This window comes from Podarcis erhardii (assembly GCF_964252035.2).
Source record: "Podarcis erhardii genome assembly, chromosome: 12".
NCBI classification, from domain to species: domain Eukaryota; kingdom Metazoa; phylum Chordata; class Lepidosauria; order Squamata; family Lacertidae; genus Podarcis; species Podarcis erhardii.
In genome coordinates this window covers 41,896,494-41,917,356 of record NC_138513.1, presented here as the reverse complement: position 1 = coordinate 41,917,356, position 20,863 = coordinate 41,896,494, and the positions used below count along the sequence as shown (strand labels likewise).

At 41.9% G+C, this 20,863-nt stretch overlaps 2 protein-coding genes and 1 long non-coding RNA gene across 8 annotated transcripts in view; 1 reads left to right on the top strand and 2 right to left on the bottom strand.

The window, feature by feature from the left end:
* The window catches only part of LOC309353058 (transmembrane channel-like protein 2), a gene marked incomplete at its 5' end in the record, with an annotated part of 51,467 nt that extends 46,634 nt beyond the window's left edge, over window positions 1-4,833 (bottom strand). For 3 of the 4 annotated variants that reach the window (XM_081882039.1, XM_081882041.1, XM_081882042.1), the window contains 3 exons: window positions 797-878; window positions 2,827-2,917; window positions 4,643-4,833. In XM_081882039.1, coding sequence (XP_081738165.1) covers window positions 797-878; window positions 2,827-2,917; window positions 4,643-4,833 — 364 coding nt within the window. The remainder of the gene's footprint in view (window positions 1-796; window positions 879-2,826; window positions 2,918-4,642) is intronic. The other variant, XM_081882040.1, reaches the window with a different exon arrangement.
* The window catches only part of LOC309325752, a 107,586-nt gene that overhangs the window by 20,254 nt on the left and 66,469 nt on the right, over window positions 1-20,863 (top strand). For 2 of the 3 annotated variants that reach the window (XR_014149955.1, XR_014149956.1), the window contains exon 3: window positions 4,732-4,848. This is a non-coding gene — a long non-coding RNA (uncharacterized lncRNA). Of the gene's footprint in view, window positions 1-3,256; window positions 3,385-4,731; window positions 4,849-20,863 lie in introns of those variants that run through there. The other variant, XR_014149957.1, reaches the window with a different exon arrangement.
* On the bottom strand, window positions 6,651-12,105 carry LOC309326190 (uncharacterized protein). Its single transcript, XM_081834692.1, has 2 exons — window positions 12,062-12,105; window positions 6,651-8,034 (listed from the first exon to the last, which is right to left on the bottom strand). The coding sequence occupies exons 1-2, from the start codon at window positions 12,102-12,104 to the stop codon at window positions 7,709-7,711; spliced, it is 369 nt and encodes a 122-aa protein (XP_081690818.1). The 5' UTR covers window position 12,105; the 3' UTR covers window positions 6,651-7,708.

The window sequence follows — 20,863 nt, the reverse complement described above, 5'->3', positions numbered from 1 at the left end:
GGAAGTTGAGGAAGCCTGATCTAGTCCAACCCCCTGAAATGCAGGAATTTGCAACTGACCCATACAGGAATCAAATCTGCAACCTTGGTGTTATCAGCACCACAAATCTCAAAACCAAATTTGGCGTCTCCTTAGGCAAGCACACACCATACTCATGTTTTTGAGCACATGGGACAATTGCCCTTGCTGGCTTCAGTGAATAAATGGAAACCGTTAATGAGGAATAAGCAGCCAGCATGTGAAAAACTGGAGGAATATCAGGGAGTCAACCTGAAGAGGGTTGTAGTTATTCCCATAGAACAATGAAAAACTAAAATTTAAGTGATTTAATATTAAAATATTATTTTCTGCACATCTTCAATTACCCCTGTTTGTACTGGACAAGCAAAGAAATCAGCATATGCTGAAATCCTTGGTGCATAGTGATTGGATGTAGACAACAAGTTTTTAAGTGGTCAATAAGTAGCATTCTCCTTCCACACTGAGAACGAAATTATTAAGTCTGTTATCTTGAAGTTCTCCAAAATAAAGCATGCAATGTAGCTTTGAGGCTTGCTCTTTTAATGAAATCTTTTTTATCTGTACACTGCTTTGGAAACAGAAGTTGAAAAGCAGTGCTTAAACTTAGTAAACAAAAGAAGTGTTTTGTGAAACAGCGAGCATGGGATGTTTCAAATGAGGGAAAGGTCATTATGTTTGGGTTGTGATGTTAAGGTTGGTCTATGAAGATTCTTTTTAGGGATTCCAGAACAGTATTGACAAGCATTCTATTAAATAAGTAGAAATGTTAACTTACTTTCCACTTCTTTTATCTTCATTTCCCATGGTATACATTGTGTCTTAAAATTGTCAAAATCTCTCTTGAACTTGACCCATTTCTGGAAATAAACAGAGTAAATAAACGTTGCTCGGGCGCTGCAGGCAGAATTGTGGAATTGTTAAAATTATTTATTGCTGTCCTGAAAAACTAAAGACGAGCCCCTCATCTAAAACTGCTGGATTTCAACGAGACAGTGACATTGAGCTCTTTTGATCGATGACAGGGAGAACAAGTGGACTTTACTTTGACTCTTCTTTCTAGCAGTATACTTTACCATTAGACAGAGTGAGGCGGCTGATTTTTGAGTGCCATGAAAGGGCAGCAAATTGATTGATTATTATTACTATTACTCCCAGGGAGAGGTGTATGTGGGTTGTTGTTTTTTTGTAGAAAGTACCAGAATAACTTAACTGGCCTTGGATACTCTGCACCTTGACCTGAAAGACGCCATTTGCTTCTTTGCCTTTGACAACGAAATATGCTGAGAAGCCCTCTTTAAAGTGAGGAGACACCTAAGTACTGTAAGGAATCCTTGTTCATACTGCCTTCCCTATTTAGCAGCGGTTTGGTTCTTCCATTTATTTCAACATTGACAGTGCGTGAAATATGTATTTCAAGTACAGTGGTACCTCGGGTTAAGAACTTAATTTGTTCCGGAGGTCCGTTTTTAACCTGAAACTGTTCTTATGCTGAGGTACCACTTTAGCTAATGGGGCCTCCTGCTGCTGCCACCGTGCGATTTCTGTTCTCATCCTGAAGCAAACTCGAGGTACTATTTCTGGGTTAGCGGAGTCTGTAACCTGAAGCATCTGTAACCCAAGGTACCACTGCATGGCTTTAAAAACTCAACTTCAACATTTTTAATTCCTGCGTTTGCATTTTCTTTCTTTCTTTCTTAAAAATATTACAAACAATACAATAATACAGAAGAATACAAAGGGGGTACAAAACCAAACCAAAACCAAAAAGATAATATAAATAAAATTACACATATAATCCACCACCCACCCTTGACTCCCCTTCACCACATCCCGATTTCTGTTATCTATTATATTGAATCTTTACATTATATTCCTTATCTGGATTATCTTTCATATCTCATTTCAAACATCATTCTTCTTGTAAACTCTACAGTCTTAATCTGTACATTTCAACATATTGTTTTGTGAACAGTGTTTATATAATCTATATAATCAAAGCATTTCCATTGTAATCTTAACTTTTGATTGCAGTAACCTTATGGCTGCTGTAAATTTTGCCAGTTGTATATAATGACTCATTTTACATACGCTTTGGAGGGAATTATTTCACTTTTCCATTTACTGGCTAATACTGTTCTGGCAGCTGCTGTAGCATACAGGAAAATTACTTTCTTTTCTTGTGGAATATCTTTCCCCAAAAGGCCCAGTAGGTAAGCCTCAGGTTTCTTTTCTATGGGGCTCCTAAGCATCTTTTTTATTTCTTCATGTATAATATCCCAGAAACGTTTTACCTTTTTGCAGCCCCACCAGATATGGTACATCATCCCTTCCAATTCTTGACACTTCCAACATAGGTTGGATTTTAATTTGTAAATTTTAGTTACAGTGGTGCCTCGCAAGACGAAATTAATCCGTTCCGCGAGTCTCTTGGTTTTTTCGTATTGCGAAGCACGGCTATTAGCGGCTTAGCGGCTTAGCGGCTATTAGCAGCTTAGCGGCTTAGTGGCTATTAGCGGCTTAGCGGCTTTAAGAAAAAGGAAAAAAACTTGCAAGAACTCGCAAGACGTTTCCTCTTGCAAAGCAAGCCCATAGGGAAATTCGTCTTGCAGAATGACTCCAAAGACGGAAAACTCTTTCGTCTAGCGAGTTTTTCGTCTTGCGAGGCATTCGTCTTGCGGGGCACCACTGTAATTTTGAGGGTGTCAAGTACCATCTAAAAACATTTTCATGAAATGCAGCAGCAAAAATGCACCATACAAATTATGGGAAAACCTTACATTCATCAGAGTTCCTCATGTCGCTTACCTTTGCCATCATCATTTTGTAGGCATACAACTTTTTTCCTTTGCCTTTCCCCAAGGCACCTTCAAACTTTTCAACAAAAGCTTGAGCCTCCCTAATTTAAAGTTTGAAAAGGTGGTTATATTAACGACAACAGCAATAATAATGCATCTCTGGAAGTTGGCAGAAGCTTTAACACTTACCGTTGTGTTGACCACAAATGCAGTATAACCACTGAAGTCACAGTGCTTGAGTTCTAAAGCAGTGCCAAGGCCTGAGTTTCATCATGAAGGAATCTGAAATCATGTCTGCTGTCATGTTATACAAAGGGGTTCTTATCCAACATTTCTCCTCTGTGATGATATTTACACTATAAATGTAAACTGGTTTAATTGCCATGGTTTCTTCTCTCTCAACATTGTGACTTGGTCATTGTTGCATCATTGTCCATGAACAACTTTCTTAGTAAGATGGCAAGCCACATTATGTTGAGGTAGTCCTCTCTGTGTCTTCCTCCCTAGTTACGTCAACTGACAAACTCCAAATGTCAGCTGACCAGTTTACTCAGATTTGGAGCTTTCAGTGAGTACTAAAGGATGTATCTTCACCACAAAACCTACATTTTTTTTCATGAGGGGTTACTGATCTACATGGTTCTCTGTGGTGCCTTGAATTGGTGGGGGCATTGAAGTTACTGGACATGACTCACTTGAGTTCACTAATTTCAGTTGGTTTACTCTGAGTAGGGCATAATTAACCACAACCCTAATTCCTTATGTTGTGTTTCCTTGATACTTTAGCATCTAGTAACTTACCCTGCTTTCTCTTCTAGCTCTACGTGTGGGTCTTTGTATGAAATAATTTGGACATCATTTTGCACTATTTATTATTATTATTATTATTATTATTATTATTATTATTATTATTATTATTAAAAACATGCTGCCCATTTTTCAGTTGAAATTGATGGTGAATATAAAATAACCCACAGTTCAACTGAATCATAAATCAAAATATCAGCAGAAAAATCAAGACTATAATAAAACAAAATGACTATTAGATAAACATCAATATGCCAAAAAGAGAAAATATTCAGCCAAGGGCCTTCTTAAACAGCCATTATGAACCATTAGGTTTTAAAACAGTTAATGTACACATGAAGCCTTATACTGAACCAGACAATTGGCTCAGTTGTCTGGTCTGAGTGGCAGCAGCTGTCCCAGACAGAATGTTCTTCTCTCACCTGCTGAGATGCCAAGGGCTGAACTTGAGACCTTCAGCAAGCCAGCTGTATGCTGTACCATTGAGCTTCAGCCACTCCCTGATGCTGGCCAGTAAACATTATTAGCTGAGGGTACCTTGCGTCATTCGCTGGAAGAGCCTGGCAGCTGTACTCCACAAATCAGTAATTGGTGCATTATGTTTCTCCTAACTGCTTCCAAATGTCTAACACCTGAAAGCTCTTGGGAAAGGATCACTGTGATTCATATATATAGCAAAAAGCATAAATAATCAAAGAAGAGCAGAGAGCTTACTTCAACAAGGTTTCTGAAAGCCAGGCATTTAGGCCTGTGTGTTTTAATTGAAGCAATAAAATGAGCCAAAGCTGGGTATCAGTTGAAGAGATTTCTACTCATCATCCGGCCTTCAGTTACAAAGACCGATAACAGATTCCTGCTTTCAGTGTTCTTGTTAAGGCAACCGATATGGCAAACATTGGTTGCTTTCCCAAAGTGATATAGTGGCTGCAGGGCAGTTTCTGCCATTTTGAAAGAGAAGCCTAAACACATACCTATCCCTTGTGAAAATGGACATCACTGGGGGGAGTGTTGCAGGTTACCTCAGCACAGCTAATTTCTTTGCCATCCGCCAGGGTTTGTTTCTCATGATCGAAATGAGTTTCTTCTTCTCCTCCACTTGCTCCTTTAGCTTGGCCAGTTCCTCTTCGCATAGAGACTCATCGTCTGAGGAGTTGGGAGATGAGGAAGAACTAGGAGCAAAAAGACAAGACCGGGACCAGGCACAGTTCATTCCTTTGTTCATGTGGTGAGTGCTTTGAATCTTGCAATGTATCAGCTCATCAAATGCGTTCAGCTCACCATGTGCAGTCATTGCTATGCACAGAGTCCAGTGTTTTGTGTGCCAATGCAAAAACAGGAGTAACACGTGCAAAAATACTTTGCATTTGATGACAGGTGTTGACTATGGATAGCTTGGCACGTGTCACATATTTTGTGGCTATTGTGTGTTCAGTAAACATGTGATTTGGCTATAAACATGTGATGTGATGGTAGATGTAAGATACTGGGTGACTTGGTCAATATTATCCATTATTGATAAAGGATGGAAATGAGGATGAAAAGTGGACACTGATGGCTGAATACACAATAGACTACAGGGGTTGGTTCTCAAACGCCTTAGTTCCAAAATGCCAAAACCCCAGAAGTGATTGTTCTGGTTTTTGAATGTTTTTCGGAAGCGGAACATCCAATGCAGCTGTCAGCTGTTTCCGGGGCGCCTGCACCTATCAGAAGCAGCACCTTGGTTTTCGAACATTTTGGAAGTCAAACGGACTTCCAGAATGGATTAAGTTTGGCGCTTTTGCTATTTATTTTTTGTTTTTGAGGCTTTTTCGGTTATTTTGTTTTTGTGACTGTGTGGAACCCAGTTCAGCTACTGACTGATTGATTTTGTGACTGCGGAAATGCATAAAAGCCCCCCATCCAAACAAATGACTATAATCAGTGCAGGTAAGAATTTTTTTAAAAAAATTTTTAATCATCTACAATACTGTCTTATTTATTTTATAGTACAGTACATTGATTATTGCTTTCATTTTATGGATCAATGGTTTCATTAGATAGCAAAAATCACAACAGACTACAGTGGTGCCTTGGTTCTTGAATGCCTTGGTTCCCAAACACCAAAAACCCAGAAGTAAGTGTTCCAGTTTTTGAATGTTATTCGGAAGCTGAACGTTCAATGCGGTTACAGGTAGGTAGCCATGTTGGTCTGCTGTAGTCGAAACAAAATAAAAAAATTCCTTCCAGTAGTACCTTAGAGACCAACTAAGTTTGTCATTGGTATGAGCTTTTGTGTGCATGCACACTTCTTCAGATACACTGAAACAGAAGTCACCAGACCCTTCTATATAGTGAGAGGGTGGGGAGGGGTATTACTCAGAAGGGTGGTGGGAATGGGTGATTGGCTGATAGGTGTGGTAAACCTGTTGATGACTGTTAATGACTGCAGTTGGTCTTACAGGAAAAAGCAAGGGGTGAGATGGCTACAAATAGCTTTTTAGTGGTTAAGAAAGCCCAACAGAGACTCCATCTCCTCAGAGTATTGCGAAAGAAAGATGTCAATCAATATTTGATGATCTCCTTCTACTGGTCCACAATAGAAAGTGTCCTTTCATACTGCATCACAGTGTGGTACGCTGGTTTGACATCAACTGATAGGAAGTGCCTACAGAGGGTGGTGAATACAGCACAAGATATTATGGGCTGTCCCATGAATCTGCTGGATGAAATAGCGGAAGAACGTTGCCTCAGGAGAGTGAGGAAAATTCTCGGAGATGATTCACACCCTGGCCAGCACTTTCTTGATCTCCTGCCCTCAGGCAGAAGATATAGAAGCATGATTAGTCGCAGCAACAGGGTAAAGAACAGCTTCTATCTGTGGGCTGTTAGACTGCTGAATGAAAAGATAACAACAGGGCAACTGACTTTCGGGTTTGGTGGGTGTGCGTCAGTAAATGAGGGGAATTAAGACTAAGAGAGCTGAGTAGGAGGTGCTTGTGTACAAGTGACAATAAAGTATTTCAATTTCAATAATGAGATAAGAATCCAATGTCTCTATTCAGACCAGGTCTCTCCATGGTTTTAAGTTTGGTAATAAGTTGCAATCCAGCAACTTCTCTTTCCAGTCTATTTCTGAAATTCTTTTGTAATAAGACAGCTACTTTGAGATCTTGTATAGAATGTCCTGGGGGACTGAAGTGTTCTCCTACTGGTTTCTCTGTCTTGTGATTCCTGATGTCAGATTTATGTCCATTTATCCTTTGACGTAGGGTTTGTCCTGTTTGTCCAATATAGAGAGCTGAAGGGCACCGTCCAATAAAGTTGTCGGCTATTGTTTCAGGGGCCCCAGCGCCAATCAGAAGCTGCGCCTTGGTTTTCGAACATTTCAGAAGTCAAACAGACTTCCGGAATGGATTAAGTTTGACACTTTTGTTTTTGCTATTTATTTTGCGTTTTAGTTTTTGAGGCTTTTCCGGTTAATTTGTTTTTGTGATTGTGTGGAACCCAGTTCAGCTACTGATTGATTGATTGATTGTGTGACTGCGGAAATGGATAAAAGCCCCCCATCCAAACAATGACTATCATCAGTGCAGGTAAGAATTTTTAATTTTTTTTATCACCTACAATACTGTCTTATTTATTTTATAGTACAGTACATTGATTATTGCTTTCATTTTATGGATCAGTGGTCTCGTTAGATAGTAAAATTCATGTTAAATTGCTGTTTTAGGGGTTGTTTTTAAAAGTCTGGAACAGATTAATCTGTTTTGCACTACTTTCTATGGGAAAGCAAGCCTTGGTTTTGGAACGCTTTGTTTTTGGAACGGACTTCCAGAATGGATTAAGTTTGAGAACCAATGTACCACTGTATTTGCATTACTCCTGAAAGGCACACATCATTAAATCTCATTTTATCTTCGTGGAGTACACAGAAGTGGTGCTGGGAAAGCAATCGACTCCACAGATGTTTATTTTGCTAAGAAAAGCAGTGATTTAAATGTTTGTGTGCCACTCAGAACTGATAGAAAAGCATTGACTTTTTGTAAATAGTTATCTGTACCCAAGGCCCAAATATCAAAGTCCTTACGCATATTTTGTGGTCTTTACCTCTCATCTGCATTTTTCTTTTTCTTCTTCTTCCCTTTTGTTTTCTTGTTTGCAGCATCTTTTTGCTCTTTGCTGGAAACAGTTTTTCCTCCCTTATTCTTGCCTTTTGCTGTTTCTTCCATTTCACTTTCTTCATCACCAGCAACATCATCCCCCACTTTCTGATTTTTCTTTTTATTTGTTTTCTTCCTCCTGGAACTCTCTCCATCATCCTCTTCACTTTCATCGTCAGCATCCCTCTCATTTTCTTTTTTTGTTGCCTTAGCAGTTTCCTTTGTATTCCGCCTTCTGACTATCGTTTCATCCTCTTCCTCATCTGTATCTAAGGGAGCAATGCTTGTTTTCAATAAAATTCCCTTCAGTTAATAAGAAGTAGCCTACTAGTACAGACAAGTAATTAGATGCATGAATATACATCCTCAATGACTGTCGTGGTCTCTGGATCAGCCTTGTTTTTGTATCACACACTATAACAGACTTGTGCATCTATTGTAGCAGTCAGTCAAGTGCCCTAAAGGTTAATAATACTATTATTTCGAGTATGTTAGGAGAGACTTTTAAGACATTCACATAGTAGGCAATATCACGGGTGATTCCCTTATAGGAAATTTGTGGATTATTTTTTTTAAAATTGCTAATTACAATAACTGAAAACAAACAGAATAGACAACACCACCACCAACAAAAAAAACACAGAAAAAACTAGCCACAAATGAAAAAGGAAAAATATCAATCCATAATACAAAAGTCCAAACAAAATTACATATAATCTTGACTTCTCTCCACCCGTATATGACTTCCTTCTCTCATTTTAAGTTTGATTGTTGTGTTATTTATATTGTTTTACCTTTATACCTCTTATAACCAATTCCTCCTTATCTTTACCCTGCAAACTTCATTCACTGCATATCAATATATTTATACCGGAACAATCTTTTTTCATAACGTATACCCTTGACCGAAGAACGGTACACTCCTTCTATCTGGGATGGTTGTCCTCTTCCACCGAGCGTGCAGCTTCAGGAGGGACGCACATGGAGCGGTGAGGGAGAAAGGGGACACCCACCTAGCCAGCCAGATCAGCCGAATCAACCCTGGCGATCAATGGGATGACAGATGTCTCAGCCAGATCGCCCTCACATCCATATTTTTTCATATACTCCTTTACACAATCCCACTCTATCAGTTTTTGGTCTGTTTCTCCTCTTATCACTGCCGTAAGTCTTGCCAAAACTATAAATTTGTGAATTTAGTACTCCATTGCAGCTCCACTCCCATGCTTAGCCCTCCAGTATGGATTTAGTAGTTCACCAGTGCCACAGCACAAAAGTATCAATGCAGTATTACAAAGAACTCCCTAACTGTAAGTGGAGTACATTGGAATCAGCTGCTTTTGAGTGGTGATGGAATCTCCTTGCTCTCAGGGTGAACGTGTGGGCATGCATCTGATAGGATGCTTCAGGTCCAGCACACTTTGATTCTTCTTTTGGGATGAAGTACAGTAGACCCTCTACTTACGACCACCTCTACTTGGGACCGATCCACGTTGTGACCGCGGCAAACCCGAAAGTAAATACTGGGTTTGCTGCGATTTGCGCATGTGCATAAGCGGCTTCTGCTGTTTGTGCACACGCAGAAGCGGCTGCCGTTGTCTGCACATGCGCAGAAGCATGCTGCCGCCGAATGCGCCTGCACACAATGGCGCTTCTACCAGTGACCCGGATCGACTTACGGATGGACCTCCAGAACTGATTTCGTCTGTAAGTAGAGGTTCCACTGTAGATGATCTGCTGTACCCCTTCCAAACCACTGACATTGTCAGTTACACCAAGTACGTCTGACTCAGCCCATAGAATAGAATCCCACTGATCTAATAGGCAAAAGTACTTCTTGATAAGAACCAGAGACTGTGTATTAAGGCAGGGGTAGCCCATGGGCTGCATCTGGACCTGCAATTTTATTTTTCTGCTCCTCCAATTTGTCATTTTGATTACGCCTATGGCCCTGCATTGTTATGCCATAATATTAAAAGGGTGTGTGCTTTTGTAGCCTTCCAAGAGCCTTCCACCCCAGTTTTTAGTTTAAAAACCATTTCCATTTAGACAAAAAACACAAAAAACTTTATGGGTCTTTCATTATCATGCCATGATGCCAAAAAATTGTTTTGTGGGCTCCCAAGGAACCCCCAAATTTGTCCGTATTTTACAATTATTATTTCCCCCCTAATAATATATATATGTTTATACTGACCACCCCACGAGTCCCCAGCTGCAATTGTGTGATGCCAAAATATTTTCATGGAGTGGACTTCCGGGTTGGCGCCATCGTCGAATGGCGGACTCCCTCCGAGCTCCGGAGGGAGCCTGCTCGGCAGGGGCTGGGTCCTACCGCGCCGGCGACACAGGGACCCTCAAAAACCATGGGCGCTGAAACCCATGGACATGGTGACTCGGCTGGCACCTTTTGCGCCCCCCCCGACCCGCGAAGGAGCCTTTTTAAAGGCTGCGGAACAGGTGACGGGGGTGGTGGTGCTTTGAGTCCTCCGCTTCCCCTGCCGAGCGAAGCCGCATGCCATTCGACGGAGAGTGCTGACTTCTTCTATTGAAAATTTGGACTTAAAAGAATAACCCGTGAGTAATTGGAACCTGGACTAAAAAGGGGGATAAATTTTTTAAAAAAATTCGGAGCGAGCGGGGGAGACGCAAAAAGGAAGTCAGCCCCCCCCCCGTCGTAGAGGAGTTAAAGTAAAGGATTTGACAACTAAGATCGAGCGCAACCCTATTTTGACAAAGTTACTAACTTTGCGATGGAAAATTATAAGACTGAGCTGGAGGAGAAAAGTGGAATTGAATTAAAAAGCAACCCCCCCCCCCCGCCGGAATCCTGGGAGCGATTTGTGAGAGCGCCGGGAGAAGAGAAAGAGAGGTTTTGACAGCTGTCAAAGAGCTGTCAAAGCGGAAGAACAAAAATGAGAACTTTGTTACGAGGACTTTGCCGGTTACATTTGTTATAAATTGGATACAAATTGCTTAAAACAAGGAATAACAAGTTATTTTGACTGGTGGGCGTGATCTGGAAGGGAACTGAGTTATTGCAATCCACCTAGAGGAGCTGAGGGATATTACAAGTATTGTTGGCTTGGAACTTGAATAGAACTTTTTATCTCCTGGGAAACTGCAGGAATGGAACACTATTTTGTCTACAGAGGTCTACACACTAAAGGAGACAATAGATTTATCTATTGAAGAATGGAAGGGACTTGGCATAATGTTTTGTTCCTGAACAACAGAGCCTCTGCAGAGGAATTAGAAGCTTTTGGAATTAGAACATTTGTGCAGGAGAGCAGGGGGGAAAAAAAAGGAGGAGAGGGATTAACAAGAACAACAAGAACAACAAGAATTGGATAAAGTTGGAAGTGGGAACATTTGGGACATCCAGATTTGAAAAGTCTAAGAAATAAAATTGGAGTTTTTACTCCTAAATATAAAAATCTGGATGGAAGAAATGGGCCTTTTTGAGATAGACTCCTTCCAAGATTGGACATTCGAAATTAAAGATGACTGGTAAAGGACTATGGCCTAGATAGATGTGGGAGCTCCAGGAAGACATCAGACGTTGATGAACATTGGGAACGCAACCGGGAAAGGGGGGAGGGAAATTTGGAATCCAAAGGGCATAAAATTATATTTGATTATCTTAATTATATTTTACAATTTTATTTTAATTAATTATATTTGATTATTTTAATCTGTATTGTATATTAAAGGAGGGAACGCGCGGAAGGGAACAGGTCAATTTTAGGGGATGGGAAAATATTTTTAAAACTGGGCTAATGATAATAAGTTCAAAATCTGGGATAAGAATTTGCTGAATTTATTTGTAAAAATTGGAATACAAGAGGGGGAGGGGAGGGGAAGTCCTGGAAAGTTGTTACTGAAAATAAGATTTTAAATTGGGATGTTTTGTTCTTTTTATTTCTTTTGTAATTGGAAACTTCTAATAAATATTATTTTTTAAAAAACAAAATATTTTCATGGAAGGCGAAAGATTTATATGATCTGAAGAGAAATCAGAGCATTTTTGGACGCACCCCACTGCCACCCCCAGTTCCTTTTGGTCTCTCTTTTGGCCCAAACCATCAGGCTGAAAAGGATTAGCCACTCATTTTAAGGAAAGCACACGCACACACACACACACACACACACACACACACACAGATGTTTGGCAATCACTGAACAATTGCTTATGTCACTGCCTGTATGCATCAGTTTATACACACTGCATGTAATTCTTGGGAAAATAAATTCTTTAATACCATTAAAGGCAGCTGCTATTAATCTATCATTTACCTTCACTTTCTGAGTCGCTCTCTAGTTGGCCATCTATCTCCATCCCAACTGCAAAACAGCAAATGGAATGATCACGTTTATTGTTAGTACTTCAGAATAATGGTTGATAACTCATAAAAGGGGGTGGGGAAAACATCTCCTAACTTTGGGCTAGAGAAAATAATAATAATAATAATAATAATAATAATAATAATAATAATAATAAATTTTTATTTATATCCCACCCTCCCCAGCCAAAGCCGGGCTCAGAGCGGCTAACAACAGTAAAATAATATAACATTCTAAAATCATTTCATTATAAAATCATTTCAAATCAAATCAAGTTTAAAACCATGTACAATTCTATTTTTTCCTGCTTTGCTATTCTTAACAGTGTGCAAATTACTGATTTGCTTTTTCTTGCAAAGGAATCTCAAATACATATTCATTGAGCATTGGGTATGATTTTAAAGCCAAGTTGTTTCCCACAAGGTCCAAGAAATGGTGACCAAATACAGGTGATTCCATACAAACCATCTTCCATAATGACCTCTAATTCACACTTCTCCTTCTTCTTCTTCTTTGGCATCTTTTTCTCTCTTGCTCGAGGATATTATGGCCACCAGTTATATATATGCAGTTGCGCACTAGGCTGCCTTTTTCAGCTACCTACTGCTGTTCACAAAGCACTGCCGTCAAGTCAACTTGCAACTACTAGTTCTCCCAGACATTGTTCTTCTGTTACACAGCCGCTTCAGCTTACAGACTGCCGGCTGAGAGGAGATTCGCGGTACCAATCCTATCCAGCCACTTTCAGCTCTGATCTCTTTTCGACACGGAAAGCACCTGTTGGCATTACATTGCACAACATTACTTAAACATGAAGGAAAGCCCTTTGGAGAATGCTCTGCGATGTCTTTGGAGAGCAATGCAAATTCTAGTGTACACAGCACTGTGATGGCTTGAGGATCTCATTCGTGGCAGAAATGTTTGCCAAACCCTTTGCCAAACTTGAGGCGTTCCTAGAGGGGCCGGGCCCATGACGCATAGGCCCCATATCTTTTTACCTAAGGGTCTCCAATATTTCTGGGTGAATTATGAAGAAATGGAGCATATAGAGGGTATTAAATGAGCGTAATGGAATTGTTCCAGAGCAGAATCTGTTGGAAAATTGGGAGCAAATGAACAGATTTGGGGTGATCTGGATGGCATTCAAATTAAAAGAAGAACTTAGTGGGCCACAAGAGTACTTCAACACAGAACCCTTGGCCCACACACTGAATTAAATTTCTGTATCACAAATTAAAGTTTTTGTAATATAGTTAATATTGAATATACACAATAGATTTAATTGAATATATATAATTAATTACAAAATGCGAAAGCAGGTGAAGACTCAAGTGATGTCATACGCATATGTAGCCATCATAGGAGCCACCTCCTAGCTGCTGAGGTCCCTTTGGCTCCCCCAATAAAATATTTGAGGGGGCTGCCCCCCAAGTTGATGGGCATTGCCATTCAAATGTTGTGTGTGCACTGCATCTTGGGATCAATTATGTGGGGTGGGGCTTACCTCCCCCCCCCACATTTTAATGAAGTTGGCATCCCTGGTAGTCATGCCATGTTTCAGTGCCATCTGTTGGCACTGAAAGCTATTGCTTCTGATACCGTACTCAAGGTATCCAAAGATGACCATACTTACATTTTTTCTAATAGTTTACGTTGTTGCTGAGGACTGCTAAAAAACCGGCCTCATACGGCCCAAAGGCTGTGGGTTGGGCCACCCTGTGTTACACCATCCTTGTGCGGCGGCCTCTAAGCAACTGGCTGGCCTCTATTGGAAACATATTGCTGTGTGGTAGATGGATTTTTGAACTGATGGAGCAGGCAGGAATCTTCTTATATCCTTTAAATCAGGAGTCAGCAAACTTTTTCAGCAGGGGGCCGGTCCACTGTCCCTCAGACCTTGTGGGAAGCCAGACTGTATTTTGAAAAGAAAGAAAAAATGAACGAATTCCTATGTCCCACAAATAACCCAGAGATGCATTTTAAATAAAAGGACACATTCTACTCATGTAAAAACACGCTGATTCCCAGACCATTCGCGGGCCAGATTTAGAAGGTGATTGGGCCAGATCCCACCCCCGGGCCTTAGGTTGCCTGCCCACGCCTTAAATGATGCATCCTTTGTATGGTAGTCCTTCCTTTGCGGCACAGATAGATGCAAATGTAAATATTCTGTAGAATCTGTCCAGGCAAGATAGAAGACATGATAGTGCGGAGAGCAGGAGAAAGAAAGGGGCATGATTTAGCAGGGGGCCACTGAAGCAAAAAATAACCACAGGCAAGACAGAGAATCTGCATTAGAAGATGGGACATACATGCCAGGGATTGCTTAATTAGAATTCAATGAATAAAATAAGATAATTTCTTTCCTATTTTTTCTCCCTCTCCTCTATCAAGTACAGACCTTGGGGTCTACATAGACCCACATGACAGAGAAGAGGCCATGTCCTTAGTAGTGAGGGCTAGTGGTTGTTTGTCAAAGGAGACCTAGAGGATCGATCTCCTAAACCACAGGTGTCCATGACGTCTCTCACCTTTGTTTTTTTTGCCTCACACACCGTCCAAAGCCGAATGTGGCTTTGTGAAACGGTTCCCCATTTATTCCCTTGCTCAAAAGGAGACCCTGCCCGAAACCTTCCACAGATAGTTGGTACAGATTTATGCCTTCAGTGTGGCTCATAATTTTACTCACCCGTTTGTTAAGCGGCGAGCATTTACATCTTCTGTTTTTTCCACTCAGCATATGGGATTAGTTTTCCTAGGAGGATAAAATGTCTTGCTGCCTTTCTTTCTTTCTCAGAGTTATGGGCTGATAACTTAACAGATTGCTTTTTTTGCCTCCAGAGCTTGCTCTGTGCAAGATATAAATTAGTAATGTGCAACTGCGAACCTAAACAATTACTTATGTAAATGTCAGACTAGTGCGCAGAGCATGAACAATTTGCAGGGCTGTAGCAAGGCATTGGGGACGACTGGACTGGATTACACAGTGGGTGGATCGGAGGGTGGCAAGAAACCACCTCTCTTTTTTAGTGGACACCAGCACTTTCCAAGTTACCTTATGATTTTTAATAAACTTCAGACATAAGGGTTTTCTGACAACTTTGTACCCCCTCCCCTTTACGTTGTGTTAGCAGAGAAACTGCAACTGGATCCTGAAAGCACACACAACAGACTCCTTAATATTTAACCAGATAGTGTTGCCTTTCTTTCTTCGTTTTTGGTTAACATAAGGCTTTAGCTAATTAATCCTTGGGTTACGTTTATTCAACATTCAGCTTGTCTATAAATAATCCCTAGCTGAGCAGGTTTCCCAGTGTTAATACTTGATTCCTGCATATTCACAGAAATATGCAGCTCCTCCCCCCCCCTTTGCTCATTAGACTTTCAGTGGTTGATGGTAGTTATGTGTTCCAAGTACGCAATCTGAAGTGCAGGCATTTGCCTTGAAAGCCCTACAAGGCTTAAGAGCTATTTACCAGAGGTTAGAGTGGGAGGTTGTCCTCTAGGTCCCTGAGGTAAATTGAGACGAGAGCCTTCTCAGTGGTGGCACCTCATTTTTGAATTTCCTCCCTAGAGGCACCTTTGTGGCACCACCATTGCTACCTTTTCATTAAATATTTTGTGTGTGTGTGTGTGTGTGTGTGTGTGTATTACCTTGCTTTGATTGATCATCCTGGAAGCTTTGCCTGACTGTACATAAATCTTTAAATTAATTGATCAATTAAATACTTTGCTAGGAAGAAAATGAAGACCAGTTTGGAACCAGTCAAATTTTCCAGTGCAGCGCCATCTGTATGTGCTTAATTTGTTTTGAAACCAAAGTGCCGTAAATCAAGGAGGCCCCACAAACTTGTTCCCTATTCTAGAAGCCCTGCTGTCATATGTATGTGTGTGGACAAAGGGATAGTTGTGGTAAAGACGCTTTTCCTGTTCCCAAAGTTCCTCCATATTATTTCTCCTCTTTCAGCCTTGCCTCGGCCACCTTGCACATAGAGAACAATTCCTAAATTTGTCTCATGAAAACCATGGGACAAATTTATTAGATTCTGGCTATGTTCATGCACACAGACTGATGCCTATAAACAAGTGTGATGCTGCTGTCAGTGGCCTCCCTGTTCTGAGACTTGTTTTGAGAACTTAAGATGAAAAGTGCTGCTGCATCTGATCAGACTTGATCTGTCTGGTTCAATATTCTTTTTACAGTTATGGCCAACCAGATGCATTTGGGAGCTCACAGACATCTGGAGATACTATCATGGACTATAGCCAGTGACAGACCTAGAGACTATTACCGTATTTTTCACCCTATAGGACGCACTTTTTCCCCTCCAAAAATGAAGGGGAAATCTGGGTGCGTCCTATGGGGCGAATGCAGGCTTTCGCTGAAGCCTGGAGAGCGAGAGGGGTCCGTGCACACCGACCCCTCTCGCTCTCCAGGCTTCAGGAAGACATCCGCAGCCTAGGCAGCCCTGCGGGAGTTCCCGCAGGGATGTCTAGGCTGCGGATAGCAGCCTGCTTCCCGGAGCGTCGGGCGCCCTGAAAGCAGAGCGCCCGGCACTTCGGGAACACATCCGCAGCGTGGGGAGCCCTGCAGGAGTTCCCCGCAGGGCTCCCCACGCTGCGGATAGCAGCCTGCCGCCCAGCGCGCAAAGCGCCCTGAAGCAGAGCGCCCCGCGTGCCGGACAGACATCCGCAGCATGGGGAGCCCTGCAGGAGTTCCCCGCAAGGCTCCCCACGCTGCGGATAGCAGCCTGCCGCCTGAGGCAGACATCGGCCAGCCCCACCAGCTCGGGGGACAGCAGGGAGGCGCAGCGCTGTTCCTCGACCTGGTTCGGTTTCCCCGACCTGCTTTTGGGGGGGAAATAAAGGGGAAAAAATTCCTTTATTTCCCCCCCAAAAAACTAGGTGCGTCCTATAGGACGGAGCATCCTATGGGACGAAAAATATGGTAATTTAACTAATCCTTTTTATAAGCTACCTAACAGCTTTAATATAAGTGCTTGGAACTCCCATATAAATGTGTTAAATTGAATTTTCTCCTGATTGGGGGAAAAAATGTCATCAAGGTCCAAACCACATGTTTACTAGCAGTCCCTCCAAGTGCCCCTATTTTCCAGGGACAGTCCTGGATTTACAGAAGCTGTCTCAGTTTCTGAGTTGATCCCTGAATGTCCCGCTTTTCCTTAGGATGTCCCTATTTTCACTGGCGGGTTGGAGTCATGTTGGAGGGTATGGAGTTATGCGACCCCCGAGCCAAGGAAATAAGTAACTATACAACTATACAACCTTTAGAAGACAGCTGAAAGCAGCCCTGTGTAGGGAAGTTTTTAAAAAAATGTTTAATGTTTTATTAATATGTTGGAAGCCACCCAGAGTGGCTGGGTCAACCCAGATGGTTGGGGTATAAATAATAAAAATACAGTGGTGCCCCGCAAGACGAATGCCTCGCAAGACGGAAAACTCACTAGACGAAAGAGTTTTCCGTTTTGGAGGTGCTTCGCAAAACGAATTTCCTATGGGCTTGCTTCGCAAGACGAAAATGTCTTGTGAGTTCCTGCGGGTTTTTTCCCCTCCCCCCCTTTTTCTAAGCCGCTAAGCCGCTTATCCGCTTATCCGATAAGCCGCTAAAAGCCGCTAAGCCGCTAATAGCGCTAATCCGCTAAGCCGTCAATGAGCTTGCTTCGCAAGACGAAAAAACTGCTAGACGAAGAGAATCGCGGAACGGATTTTTTCGTCTTGCGAGGCACCACTGTATTATGATGATGGAATAGGATGTCCCTATTTTCATCGTTGAAATGTTGGAGGGTATGTGCTGGATATATAGCATGTATCTTCATAGGTAGCTTTTTCTGACTTAAATACAAAGGCATTCGGTTGCGTGTCTTTTTTTTCTAGAAAGACAGAATATGGTTATACCATTGTTATAGATCCATACTTATGTTCAGCTGGAGAAATGAGAGAACACCAGAGTATCAGTTTCTATGTAAAAAACAAAACATTGTCCCTCCTTAACATAGGGAAGGAATGCTCGAAGGCACACCCTGGACATATGCCCACTTCTGTAAAGTGAATTTTGGGGGGGTGTCCCCTAACAACACTCAACAGCTTTAAACTACAGTTCCCAGAATTTCTGGGGCCCTTAGAAAACGTTCCATATGATCTAAATCACCCACGCTGGGCAAAGAAATTCCTGAATTGCAGGGGATTGGACTAGATCAGCCTTTCTCAACCTTGGGTCCTCAGATGTTGTTGAACTGCAACTCCCATCATCCCTACCTAGCAAGGCCAGAGCTCAGGGATGATGAGAGTTGTAGTCCAAAAACCTCTGGGGACCCAAGGTTGAGAAACACTGGCCTAGATGGTCCTTGTGGTCCATTCCAGCTCTACACTTCTATGATTCTGTGATTCAGGCACTGAATAGAATGACTTCACCAAGAAAGCAATTAAGAGCTCCCTCTTGTGATGGCAAATTTACATAGCAAAGACCTGCTTGCAAAGAATCCTGTGTTCTGCGATGATAATCCTGGATTTGCCCCCTCTTCTTGCACAGGAAGGTGTTACTCTCCTATCAGGACACCTACTGGGTGTGTTAGAAAGTTGGTGGGGCTCTTTAGGTGATTGACAACGGGGCAGCGAGGGGAGAAAGTGTTCTGAGCATCAGTTAAGCCCTATTCATGCATTGAAAGCTGCTGGCAGAGCTCACCTGCCTCAGTTTCGAACATCCACATGTTGAGCGTTGATGTCTGAGCTAGAAAAGTTCGCATACATAGACCTCTCCATGAATTGGGGCCCTGTACAGTCAGGGGTTCAGCTCACTGGAAGCCCGTGTATAGACAGCCCCCCCCCCCAGTTCAACCGTCCACACCGGACCCATGTAACCTTAAAGGTATGGCTAACTCTTTGACTCCACTGCCCTTTTCACAGTGTGGACCCATTTTATGAATTAACATATGTGAGGTGGGAATCCATAATGGAAGTGAAGTTAGAATCTGGGGGGAAGGGGAGGAGAAAGAAGAAAATAGATGGGGACTTTTCAGTTGTTTATAGTCTCAGAATTTACAGTTAACAGGTTTAAAAATTCTGGATTATGTGTTTGAAGGGAAGAGTTAGGCAAGCTGTCTTATTTTTCTCCCAATATAAATAGAAACTTCAAGAGCTGGGAATTTTGATCACAGACTGAGACAGATGTCACTTCCTGGGCATATATTCAGTATGTGCTTCAAGCATTCATTCCCTATCTTAAGGAGAGAGAGAATTTTATTTTTACACGGAAACTGAGACTCTAGTATTCTCTCATTTCTCCAAGCACAAGTATGGATCTGTAATAATGCTGTGTGTGTGTGTGTGTGTGTGTGTGTGTGTGTGTGTAATATAACCTCACTTGGAGGTTTTAAATTACAGTGGTACCTTGGGTTACATACACTTCAGGTTACATACACTTCAGGTTACAGACTCCTCTAACCCAGAAATAGTACCTCGGGTTAAGAACTTTGCTTCAGGATGAGAACAGAAATCACGTGGCGGCGGCACAGTGGCAGCAGGAGGCGCCATTTGCTAAAGTGGTACCTCAGGTTAAGAACAGTTTCAGGTTAAGAACAGACCTCCAGAACGAATTAAGTTCTTAACCTGAGGTACCACTGTATATATCTCAAATAACAAATAAAGAAAACCTCGCAACTTAGGGCCCCACAAGAGTTTTTTCTTCCAATAACTGCTACAAATACTATGAGGTCTAAAAATATGTTACATATTGTCATCCTGACCATAATACGATGCTTCGCTAGATTCTGAATTCTGTGCGTGGATCATGTTTTTGTGAAGCTTAAGTCCAAGGTCATGTAATTTTACCCAGTAGTTTTACTATCCATTCTACACATTAATCACAGGTAAGCTGCCCTACTCAATTTCTCTTAGCCACTCCAGGGTTAGCATCTTTGCTCAGACACAAATATATATATATATATATATATATATATGCGCCCAATATTGCCTGCTTTGACTTGCAATGGCTCCCCAAAATCTCAAGTAAAGAGTTCTTACATCACTTGCCACCTGTTCTTTCCAACTGGGAATGCTAGAGATGCTTACTGGGGACCACTTTCTGGCAAAGCATGTGCTGTATTACTGAGCCACATCCCTTCATTAGAAGGGGGAAATTGCCTATTGTATATAGAAGTCAATTCTTGGATATGTGACTCAAGGTAAAGGTAAAGGTAAGGGGACCCCTGACCATTAGGTCCAGTCGTGGCCCACTCAGGGGTTGCGGCGCTCATCTCACTTTATTGGCTGAGGGAGCCGGCGTACAACTTCTGGGTCATGTGGCCAGCATGACTAAGCCGCTTCTGGCGAACCAGAGCAGCGCACGGAAATGCCGTTTACCTCCCCACCGGAATGGTACCTATTTATCTACTTGAATTTTGACGTGCTTTTGAACTGCTAGGTTGGCAGGAGCAGGGACTGAGCAACGGGAGCTCACCCCATCGCAGGGATTCGAACCGCCGACCTTCTGATCGGCACGTCCTAGGCTCTGTGGTTTAACCCACAGTGCCACCTTTGTCCCATATGTGACTCAAGAGGTAGACACAAATTAAACCCTAAATCTGTAATTAAGTTGAATCTCGATAAACAAAAATAACTCTGATATTATGAAAAGTTGCAATGGTTGAAATGTTTTGTCATGGAGTTCTACCCAGGGTTCATTTCCTCCAAAGCACTTACGACTGGGGGTGTTTCTGTTCTTGCATTTCATTCTCC

Bases quoted from the DNA above. Each gene is read 5' to 3' on its own strand.
- LOC309326190 (XM_081834692.1), bottom strand. From the start codon at position 12,104: ATGGAGATAGATGGCCAACTAGAGAGCGACTCAGAAAGTGAAG. The intron at 8,035-12,061 runs GTAAATGATAGA...TTGCTCCCTTAG, and splicing joins GAGCGACTCAGAAAGTGAAG to ATACAGATGAGGAAGAGGAT.